Source organism: Vitis riparia, chromosome 8 (assembly GCF_004353265.1).
Source record: "Vitis riparia cultivar Riparia Gloire de Montpellier isolate 1030 chromosome 8, EGFV_Vit.rip_1.0, whole genome shotgun sequence".
NCBI lineage: Eukaryota > Viridiplantae > Streptophyta > Magnoliopsida > Vitales > Vitaceae > Vitis > Vitis riparia.
Genome location: NC_048438.1, coordinates 21,332,053 through 21,344,030, shown reverse-complemented (window position 1 = coordinate 21,344,030; position 11,978 = coordinate 21,332,053). Strand labels below are relative to the sequence as shown.

Here is an 11,978-nt window from a genome sequence, read left to right as displayed (position 1 = left end):
TGTACCAAATGTTGTGAATGATGTACCAAGGGTTCCAAAGTGTATTACGAGGTGGGGATCAGACCCCAATTACTTCCTTATAGGTTCTAAAATGAAATCATGGACCATCCATGTTCAGATGGGGGACCCGGAAGCAATAGGATCAGATGTACCAAATTTAATGAAGGATGTACCAAGGGTTCCAAAGTGCATTTCGAGGTGAGGATCGGCCGCCAATCACTTCCTTATGGGTTGCTAAAGGAAATCATGGACCATTCATGTTCGAATGGGGATCCCAAAAGCAATAGGATCAGATGTACCAAATTTTTTAAAGGATGTACCAAATTTTGTGAAGGATGTACCAAGCGTTCCAAAGTGCGTTTCAAGGTGGGGATCGACCCCCAATCACTTCCTTATGGGTTCCAAAATGAAATCATGGATCATCCATGTTCAGATGGTGGTCCTATAAGCAATAGGATTGGATGTATCAAATTTAATGAGGGATGTACCAAATTTTGTGAAGCATGTACCGAATCTTTGAGGTGGGAATTGGCTTCGTGTTATGTGAGAAGTTGGTAAAAGGGAAGTTGACCCATTAACACCATAGGAAAGCATTCGAACATTTACATTGTACTCTTATAATCAATGGAATTTCTTTTATACAATAACATTAGTTTGATATGTTATGTGCGAAAGGCAATCTAGGGGCGCACTTTCCATTCGAAAGGTGTGCCTATGTGTGAATGACATTATATTACTAATGCAACATGCAGAAGGCAAAGTAGCGGTGCACCTTTCGTTGCATAGGCATGCCCATGGGTATGATAATATTATTTTGGTATACAATATGCAATATGCAAACTAGGGGCACACCCTTGATTTTAAAGGCATGCCTATTGCTGAAACAATTATATTGGTAGGCTATGTGCACTAGTTAACCTAAGAGCACAACCTTCATGGAAGACGCATGAATGTGGGTGAAAAACTTATTTTTATTAAGATATGTGCAGTAGGAAAAAGATAGGCATGACTCTCTATCAGAGACATGCCTTTAGGATGACTAGATTTGAAGTGTGGGTTAGACAGTAAGGCAAATGGAGGGATGCTGATAGCTTGAAAGGTTGGCCCTTGACGGTCATATGAAATAAGCGATGGAAATGATTCCTTGTTGATTTAAAATTATAGATTTTTTTTATAAAGATTTTTTAAAAAATATTAATCATTTAAAAAAAAATTTAATTGTTCATTTTTAATTTATTTTTTATTTTAAATCTATATTATTATTTTATTTTATATTATCTTTTTATTTTTAACTACTTTTTTTATTTAGCTCATTACCAGAAACTAGCTAGTATATTTTGTTTTATTCACATAAATTTCAATCTGCATTATCAAATGGTACTAATTGAATCTTTGTACCAAAAATTTGGTATATCTAATAAAATAGAATTTTTAAATTTAAACCTTAATTTATAAAATGTATTATTATAATTAATATTTAAAATCATAGAATATATTATTTGTTGGATAATATTTTTATTTTTGTCCATTATATATTTTGTTTTTATTTAATTCGTTATATTAACTATTTATCATATATTATCATTTTAAGTTTAATATGTCAAAAATATAATTAGAATCAATAAATATAGAGAAATTAGAGATTAAAAAAAATTAAAATTAAAGAAGTTTTATGAAAAATGCACAAGCATATTAAAAAGAATATAAAGGAAAAAAAATGAAAAATAATAATAAAAATTATAATATGTGACAATGGATTATGTTGGTAAGAGAAGAAAAAAAAATGATAATGTGACAAGTGGTAAAAGAGATATATTGATGTGAGAAAAATAATAAAAATAAATCACACATGTACTTATTAATGGATGATATTAAATTAATGTGTACTTTATTCTTTTAAAGGTAATTATTGAACAAATTTGAAAGCACTATTAGAGCGCATGAATATATAATATTTTTTTTATTTTACAATAAAATTAAAAAAGAAAAAGTAAAGTTTGAAAATGAATGTATGATTACATGATTTTTTTTCAAAAAAAAAAAAAAAAAGCTTTTTTTTCTTATTTTTTTATTTTTTATTGTTTTAAGATTGGTACGAAAGTGGGACATTCATAATATAGTCAACCATGGCATAGAATATAATAATTTTATAAGTTGGAGACTATCAACCTAATTGTAAGTTGGAGACTATCAACCTAATCGACCGGGTTGAGATAGAATATAATAGTTTTATAATACCACACTGAAATGGCATGAAGTATAAAATTTGACTGTGGGGCCCAACGTCCAGGGTGTTCTCTGGCTTATTTCGGGGTGAAAGATCATTTTCAAAGTCAGGACCCAGTCCAAATGTTAAGGCCTGTCAGTGAGGCCCATTAGCATGCCAATCATGCGAGCCACGGGCCCACCAGCGAATAACAACAAAGTAGGGACGATCCTCTTATCCTTCCCCTCCCATCCCCCCTATCTCCTATCTTTCCCACTCACCATGTCTTTTGAAAATTACTTATATGGTAGGTAAAACCTAGTGTTTATAATTTTTTAATTAAATATTTTTATTGAAAAATAAAAGACCCATATTTAATAAAATTCCATGCCATTAATCGAGTACAAAAAAGGCTAAAATAGAAAAAGTAAAAGTTACTAGAAGTTACTAGGACCCTATTTTTTTTTTTTTATTCTTATTTGATAGATTTTTATTTTTTTATCTTAAAGAAATTTTATTTTACTTGTCATTATTGTGTCCACTTTTTGGATAAGAATTTACAAATATGTGGATAAAATTGAAAATGGAGACTGACATGGAATCCTGAAATAGGAAAGGGAATTCGTTGGAGAGGAGTGGCGAGATAAAATATATACACTATTGGGGCGCGGTTAGGTTAGGTAAGGTTGATCATCCATCCGGTGTAGGAAAGGCGGATATAGCCGTCTGTCTCTCTCCGCACGAGGAGAGAAAAAGGAAGGGGAAAGGGGGAGCCTAGAAGGATTTTGCGTTATTGAGAGGGAGGATGGGTGTAATAAAGGCGGCGATTGGTGATGGGGTGTTGACTTTCATGTGGGTGTTCTGCGTTTCGACGGTGGGGATATTCACCTCTCTCATATCGTCGGCCTTGGGGGTTCAGGCGCTGCCGTTGGCTGCGATTTTCATCACCACTGTCCTTATCTTTGTTCTTGTGTTCGTGTTCAGCGCGATAGGGGATGTCTTGGGTGGGGCCAGCTTCAATCCCACTGCAACTGCTGCGCTCTATGCCGCCGGTGTCACACCCGACAGCCTCATCTCCATGGCTTTCCGTTTTCCTGCTCAGGTTTGAATATTTCCTCTTCTAATTATTCGAAGATTCCGCTGCAGTGGGCACCCGCACACCCACCCATCCATACCCACACACACATTCCGTGATTCGATTCACGCGGATTCTGCATACTGTTTCTTCAAGCATCGCCTTCCTTTTCCATCCACTTTTTGGAGGATTTCTCACCTGCTTTCTCGCCCCCTTTTGTTTGTCTTCCAACCTCTTTTTTTTGGCCCCATCCAATAGAATATATGCCCCTTTTCCAATACTCATGATATGGCTAATGCTACATAGTACATCCAGATTTTTTTTTGCCCTTTTCTTCTTCTTTTCCCATCAAAACCAAAATAAGATTCGCGCTATTCGGCATTTAGGAAAATGTAGATTGTATAATTGTCTATCAATTGTAAAATTTTCAATGAAGTAGGATAATGGTCTTGCAATCTCAATACCAAGCCACCCCATCTATGGGCATGAGCACATTATTTTTCCAGATTATACACAATGATTATCTACCGAGAATGTTAATCTCTCATTGACAGGCAGCTGGTGCTGTGGGTGGTGCCCTGGCAATCATGGAGGTGATGCCAACACAGTACAAACACATGCTTGGGGGGCCTTCTTTGAAAGTGGACTTGCATACTGGAGCCATTGCTGAGGGGATTTTGACCTTTACAATTAGCTTTCTCGTGCTTTTGGTTGTCCTCAAAGGTCCAAAGAGTCCAGTATTGAAGACATGGTTGCTTGCCATGGCGACTGTAACTCTGGTCGTCTCAGGCTCTGCTTACACTGGGCCTTCCATGAATCCCGCCAATGTGAGTATACCATCACTATTTTGCATTATGTTCCCACCATCAACTGCTTGCTTTGCCTTTTCCTTCTTGATATCATGCATTCACTTGAATCTGATCTACTTGCTGAAGTATGTACAATGCTGCTATGGTGCCACAAAATTTATATTCTTCCGGTAGTTTTAACTACAAAGTATAAATTGCTAAGCAAGAATATATGTGCATTAATGTTTACCTAATATGAAGTTAGGAATTGTCTCATTTCCTTGGCGTTTCACTTTAATTTTTCAAAATCATGTAACATTGATTATTTAACTACATTGATGATTGATGAAAAGATATATTTTTGTTGGATATGGATTTGTGCATTTTGTAATGGCATACCACATCTGCCTGCATGGAATATAACATATTAATTCTTAGAGCCTAGTATTTGTAGAAAGTATTCGTATATCACCTAAGTATGATCCTTGATCCCAATTCTAACCAACCACTTGAACAAAGCATTTGCAAAAAGATGTAGAAATTGCTAATGATGATCACTTATCAACCAAATCCACAAATTAACCAATATCATCATTTTCCATTGTTAGATTTGGTCTTAATCTATCATTTTTGAACATAATCTAGGTCTAGTATCAAATTAGCCTACTGGTGTAGCATCTAGCAACATGATCCCCATGTCTAATCATCATCATCAAACATGGTCATCTTCTACACATTCTTTAGATTTTACATCTCCCATTCTTCCTGTCAATCATTTATAAGGATTTGTATAAAAAGAAGGATGAAATTCCTTTAAAAAATTAGAAAATAAACAAAAGAAAATGTTATGCATATAAAAGTGTAAAGCAAAAAGACCCTCTGATGTAGGACAACCCTAGGATGGTTGCTTACACTCAAGGGTAGGTGGGCTAGGGTTTTATTTTTAGGGTGTAAGGAGAGGAACAAGGAATAAACTTTATGGTAGAGAAAATTATGAGATAAGAAATAGAGAGAAAGAAGAAACAATGAAGAAAAGATGGAAAACCTTAGAGTCTCACTAAGGCCTTCTAGGAGTCTCACCTAGAAGAAAAATCAATGGAGTCTCACCATTGAGGGTTGCAACCTTGCAATAAAAGAAAGTATAATATTATTCATCAAAATTCATCTCTTTGATTTACATTGATTAGCCTATTTATAGGCTTTTCTAAGAAATCCAAAATCTACTAGGACTCTAATAACCTATTCTACTAAGACTCTAATAACCTATCATGACTCAAATTCTAATTATATTATAACTCAACTAGCTAATCCTAATTAGACTCCAACAAATACCAATCCTAATTTAATTCCAAGTAATAATAATCCTACTTTAATTACAATTAATACTAATTCCCTTTCTTGATATATATCTTGAATATTCATCCTCATCAATTCCCCCTGACTTGAAAAAAACTCGACCTCGAGTTTTAGTGATTTTCCACGATCAATTGAAATTCCGAGCAATGCCTTCCACCCTTTCTTTCTTCGTCGTCTCTTTCCCATGGTAAGACAAGATCTCAAGATCTCTTGAACTTTTTCAATTTCATGCAAGACAAATACTGGACTTCGAAAAACTTTTTGATGTTGTGCAACAAGTTGATAATTCTCGAAATAATTATGTGTCTTCAACAAACTTGTGGGAAGTTGTTTCCCACACTCTTCTTTTAAATTGTTTTGTGGAAGAATAAGATTCTTGAATTCCCTATATTCAAAAGAAATTTCAGCAGATTCTTCATGTTTTCCACCACTCACGATAATGTTTGGCCTTGGGAAGTCAAACATCGATTCTTCTAAAACTTCTTCAACTTCTTTGAGCTCTTCTATTGGTTGATCTAAGATTAGTTTCATCACCTCTTGCTTTCTAGATTCATCATTGATGATTTCTTTGTCCTTTCTAGTAACTTCGACTTGCTTTTTAATAAGAATATTTGATGGCTCTTCTAGTTTCAAGGGTGCTACTTTTTCCTCCGGTTGCTTATGTGGTGGAATTTCCTTCATTGGACGAAGGATCTTCTTTCGCCCATTGCGCACAAGTGTGTAAGTGTTCTCATAGCCATCATGTTGGACCCTTTCATCAAAAAGCCATGGTCTTCCAAGCATAATATGGGCAACTTTCATCGGCAAAACATCACACCATGTTGATAACTCAAAATTATTACTGAAATTAAACGTCACTAGACAACGAGAACTCACCAAAATAGATGCGTCATTTACCCATGCTATTTGATAGGGATTTGGATGATCTTCTGTCTTTAGATTAAGCTTCTTAACAAGCTCCTCTGAAGCTAGATTGGAACAACTACCTCCATCAATAATCAAAGTACATAGTCTCCCTTGACAAGCAACACGAGTTTGGAAGATGCTAGTACGTCGCCAATCCTCCTCTTCATTTAGCCTTGGTATGTTCACCAATGGTTGCATAAAAAAGTTGTAGCCTTCAACCATGTTTGCATATGTTGCTCCACTCCTCAATTACATATGCCTTCATGCCAAGAATTTTGGCTCTGATACCAAAATTGATGTAGGACAACCCTAGGATGGTTGCTTACACTCAAGGGTAGGTGGGCTAGGGTTTTATTTTTAGGGTGTAAGGAGAGGAACAAGGAATAAACTTTATGGTAGAGAAAATTATGAGATAAGAAATAGAGAGAAAGAAGAAACAATGAAGAAAAGATGGAAAACCTTAGAGTCTCACTAAGGCCTTCTAGGAGTCTCACCTAGAAGAAAAATCAATGGAGTCTCACCATTGAGGGTTGCAACCTTGCAATAAAAGAAAGTATAATATTATTCATCAAAATTCATCTCTTTGATTTACATTGATTAGCCTATTTATAGGCTTTTCTAAGAAATCCAAAATCTACTAGGACTCTAATAACCTATTCTACTAAGACTCTAATAACCTATCATGACTCAAATTCTAATTATATTATAACTCAACTAGCTAATCCTAATTAGACTCCAACAAATACCAATCCTAATTTAATTCCAAGTAATAATAATCCTACTTTAATTACAATTAATACTAATTCCCTTTCTTGATATATATCTTGAATATTCATCCTCATCACCCTCTTAGTAGAAAGCTTTTAGTTTTACACCCTAAGAAAGAAATCCAAAAATCAAGGGAGCATGATCATCAACCAAATTAACTAGAGAATAGTCCTCTCCCCTTAGCCAACCTAGTGGCTTCTCAATTAATCGATTTGGGATTCCATAAGAAGCAACCTAACATCCTACCCAAGTCCAAAATTTGCTAAATCCAATGGTTATGTCTCTAAGACCCTCTATTACTAGTCACACAAGCCAAAACTATAGGCGACTTACACTAGCAAACTCGTTGTGTTCAACTCTCTTGCTACTTTGAGACACTTATGCTTCAATAGCTTGCATAAATTCAACTATCTTAAAAAAATACTTGAATAATATCACATCTATTGTATTCCCCTAATGCCTATCTTCACTATCAAAACTTGATTCAATAGCTTGTAGTTTTTAGGTGCAAGGCACAAGGCACAAGATGCAACACAAGGCACACCTGGGTGAAGTGGAATGCGATCTAGGATGCATATCAATCTTATAAAATATGATTCAAAATCTAATCCAATTAGTTAAAAATTTAAGACTTCAAACATTTAAAAGAAACATTCAATAAAAAAGTAATGATATTATATAACTTCCAATCTACAATTAGAAATTTCAGGAATAAAAGTATTTAAAAAGGAAGAGTTAAATAGACAAGGGCACCTCTTCAGTAAGGTGCATGTCTTGGCAAGCGAGGTGTTCTAACTAGGGAGTGGTTGTGCCTTGAGCCTTAAGCGTGCCTTTTAAAACTATGCAGTAGCTTACCTACATTCAACTGTATTCAAAAAGACTTGAATAATATGACATCTATTGGAATCCTCCAATTCCAATGCCTATCTTTTTTTTGATGGGAAATGACAAAGGAATATATTAATAGAAAAAAGAAGTACAAGAGAAGGATGAAGAATCCTCCCACCAAAGAAAACTAAACTACAAGAACACGAAAATGAGAAAATACAATATAATACGAACAAACTCTCTAGACTAGACCAACCCAAAACTCTCCCACCAATGCCTATCTACATTCTCCATTTTGCCACCACTTGTCAAAACTCTTAGATTCAAGGAAAAGAGGATTTTCAAACAATTATGTTTTTTACCCTTTACCTTAAATACACCTTCATGGCTGTAACCCAAAATAAATAATCAGGTCCCTTTAGTTTCATTGAAACAATATGGTTTGGAAGGAAATGAATCTTCGGTCGTTTTATAATGAGGAGCATTCAACTCATTTTTTGAAGATATTCTTTCTTAGAAATTTGTTTACTTGGATAAAGAAGTACATAGGGACAGATTCTACGTCTTTACTTGATTTTGTTGAGTTGTTGGGTTCTTGTTAAGTGAGGGTGTTGTTGCTAGGGCTCTTTCTTGTTTTTTGTGCCATTAGGTGTTATTTGTGCATACGTCACGTGTACTTTGGTGCGTCCTAGTGGCGCTTTTTATTTTTTTAATGAAAGTGGTTTTATCTATAAAAAAAAAAAAAAAAAAAAAAAAGAGTTTTACTGAAACAATCTGAATACCAACACTATCTCTACATTTGATCATCACTAAATGCCATAATTTATTTATTTTTTTAACTATTGAAAGGAGAAAATTGGAGCTATCACACTTAACTTTGAAGCAAAAGGATGTGAGGTAACTTTAACACTAAACCAAATTTGCACTATACTTGCATAACATGACATGGCCACCGATACATTTGAGAATAGGTCTCACACGTAGTACTTACATCACACAAGCACAAAGAGTGACTTAGCACTTGGATTGGCAGCTTTCAAGCACAGGTATTCTAGTGGTACTGTGGGGGTATTTTTGGAAGTACTGCAGTGTAGTACTTCAGCATTACTGTTGCAGTACCATAGCATGAGAAGGAGAAAAGAGTTGGGTTTTGTGCTGATAATACAAATTATGTTTATAGTTCTTAAAGTACCATAAAAACCTAAACTAATCCTTGTTACAATTATTACTATTAACCTTTAACAGATGGGAAGGAGGTTGGGTATTATGGAAATAGAATTAGATTTTCAATTGTTACTATGATATGATCTATTAAGAGATGTGAAAATAGTGTATGATTTTTCCACTATGAACTTGAAGGCAGTTAACTCTGCCCCTAATTCCTTGTCTGATAAATAGGGAGAGGTGCTATTGTAGTTCGTCGGAAGATCAGAATATTGGTCAAACCAATGTAACTCTTAACTTCATTTCACTGCCTCCACCCTCATTACCACTACCTGGCTGTTATTGTCACCAACTCATTTTTTACTTCATCAACTCTGCCAATACTATAACACTACCACTGACATTCTGTCCAACTTGCATGTAATGCAACTGCAACAATCACTACCTTACTGAGCTAATGCGATCTCTACCAATAATAAAATTGGCCCCCAGCACAACCTCCACCCAACATAAACAATACATTCCATCATAATCACTGCATCACCTCTTTTGTTGCTTCCATTTTATATAGTTCCACCACCATGTCCACACCCATAACTGCCCAGTACACATGTTTCATGTTTAAGTTGGCTGCTGCATTTATTAATAACATATTCCTCCACTGTCCTACTAGTGCCTTTTGTTTGTCTTCCTCTTCTAGGAAGCTGAGACTGTTGGGTTGTATCAAGGCCTGATTGGTCTACTTGGCATCAAACTTCCAAGGTTGAGGAGTATAGGGGTAAGGCCTTTTTGGCAGTTCACCTATTTTTTAGCTTTGGAGACTATGTTGGAGGAGCATAAAAAGTTGTGTGCATGAGTTGGGGGGGAGTTTGGTAACAGGATTTTTAAGCATGGTAATGAGTCAAATGCAGCTATGTGGAGCAAAATCTGATTGCTTATCCATGCTAATTCCTTTAGAAAGGAATTCACTGGTATCCCTTTGGCAAAACAAGAGCTGCAATAAGATGGGGTTGGTGCCCTCATTTCCACACACAGCACATTGTAATACACTCTTGGATTCTCTGTGTATATGGAGCAAAATCTGATTGCTTATCCATGCTAATTCCTTTAGAAAGGAATTCACTGGTATCCCTTTGGCAAAACAAGAGCTGCAATTGGATAGGGGTTGGTGCCCTCATTTCCACACACAGCACATTATAATACATTCTTGGATTCTCTGTTTATGTCAGCACTGGGAAATTTGCTATGGCAGTCCCACCCTTGGGAAATTTGGGTTAGGTTGGTATTGCTGGCTAATAGCATTAATTGCTAGATTTGTTTCTTCTGTTTCGTGTTTATGAAATCTTTATTGTTGGGGCATTACGATTTGAAATGATGGTCAGCATTTCCTTGCTCCCTTTTCCATTATTTAAAAGCCTAATTATATTTATATTTATTTTGTCTCTGCAGGCATTTGGATGGGCATATATAAACAATTGGCATAACACATGGGACCAGTTGTACGTTTATTGGATCTGCCCCTTCATAGGGGCAATATTGGCTGCATGGGTCTTCCGATTCCTATTTCCAGCACCAACAAAGCAGAAGAAAGCCTGAGAAGAGGCATGAACTGAAATTCTATGTTAGTAGGTAAGTTAACTTAATAGGATTTTATTCTATTTTCTGGTTGTGGGCTGAAACTATTATCTGTCTAGTGAATAAACGAGGAAGAAGATGGAAGTAGAACAAATCTCTAGTGAATCATTGTGATGTAGATTTAAGTCGCATCTTGAATTTGGGCCTTTGAGAACAAATTTGGCTTGATTGCTTGGAATCCCGCATTTTCTTCCTTCAGGGTTTGATTTGGCCCAAACTGCGCAAAGCTTTTTTTTTTTTTTCTTTCCCTTTTATTCAAGCTTTTTATTGGTGGACTCGATCCAAGATCTTACGGATCATAGTTGAGAGCATGTGATAGAACCATTGATTAAATTATAAATCTGCTTCTGCCACTGTGATTCCGCATTATACGTGACATGATTCCATATTGAAAATGTATCATCAATCATGGATTGTCGTATATGCATCCCTATCCTCCCAGGTTCCATTGCTTTATGCCCAAAGTATTATTCCTTTCTATTTTATGTGGGATTTCATTGCTTTGTACATGTTTATATCCTAAAACTGAACGATCTAAATGACACATAGCGATTGCATGGAATTGGTAGCATGGATTTTTAAAAATGGGATGTGGCCCCAGAAAAGATGGAAAATTGGGGTACCTCTTTGGATAATACCGAGTTCGGCCTAACTCATTAGGCAAATGTAAAACTAGTGCATTAGTGTTTGACTATAGATAACCAGTAGGTGCTGGATTAGGTGAACTCCACGTGGAAAACTACAGAATGTCGCAGTCAAGACTTAGCAGCTGGATTCGATTTTGAGCTCACACATTTTCTTCTTCATCATGGGTTTGACTAGTCTGTTATGCAAGTATGGTCTCTATCCTTTTAACTAGAACCGCCTGCTCGCATGCATATTCATATTCGCCCTGTCGTGCTTTCCCTTCTTGGGGTTTTCCCAAAGTTTTCAATGTTCTTGGGATCCTAGAGGCTAGAACAGAGCTCTGAATATTTCAAAGCTGACAAGAGAGTTATCGGTGGTTCATCACGCGGATAATATTTTCTGCATTTGGAAATGACACGTGGGGATTTGAAATTTTAGCTGCACAAGCTACCAAACATGGCGGAAATGATTACCCAACCTTTTGACAATCTCTCAACCACTTTATTTGTATCACACGTGACCTATGATTATTGTATTATTTATGAATTACGGCTATAAACCCCAATATCTTAATTTATAAATTCAAATGATTAGTTAATTAAATTTGAAAATGAAAAAGTCATGT

At 35.6% G+C, this 11,978-nt stretch overlaps 1 protein-coding gene across 1 annotated transcript; it reads left to right on the top strand.

Annotated features, from left to right (window-relative positions):
- Positions 1–2,861: 2,861 nt before the first annotated feature.
- LOC117920549 (aquaporin SIP1-2-like) lies at positions 2,862–11,095 on the top strand. The gene is made up of 3 exons (XM_034838152.1): positions 2,862–3,308; positions 3,836–4,108; positions 10,541–11,095. The coding sequence occupies exons 1-3, from the start codon at positions 3,012–3,014 to the stop codon at positions 10,685–10,687; spliced, it is 717 nt and encodes a 238-aa protein (XP_034694043.1). The 5' UTR covers positions 2,862–3,011; the 3' UTR covers positions 10,688–11,095.
- Positions 11,096–11,978: the final 883 nt, after the last annotated feature.

Bases quoted from the DNA above. Each gene is read 5' to 3' on its own strand.
- LOC117920549 (XM_034838152.1), top strand. From the start codon at position 3,012: ATGGGTGTAATAAAGGCGGCGATTGGTGATGGGGTGTTGACTTTCATG. The intron at 3,309-3,835 runs GTTTGAATATTT...TCTCATTGACAG, and splicing joins CTTTCCGTTTTCCTGCTCAG to GCAGCTGGTGCTGTGGGTGG. The intron at 4,109-10,540 runs GTGAGTATACCA...TTGTCTCTGCAG, and splicing joins CTTCCATGAATCCCGCCAAT to GCATTTGGATGGGCATATAT.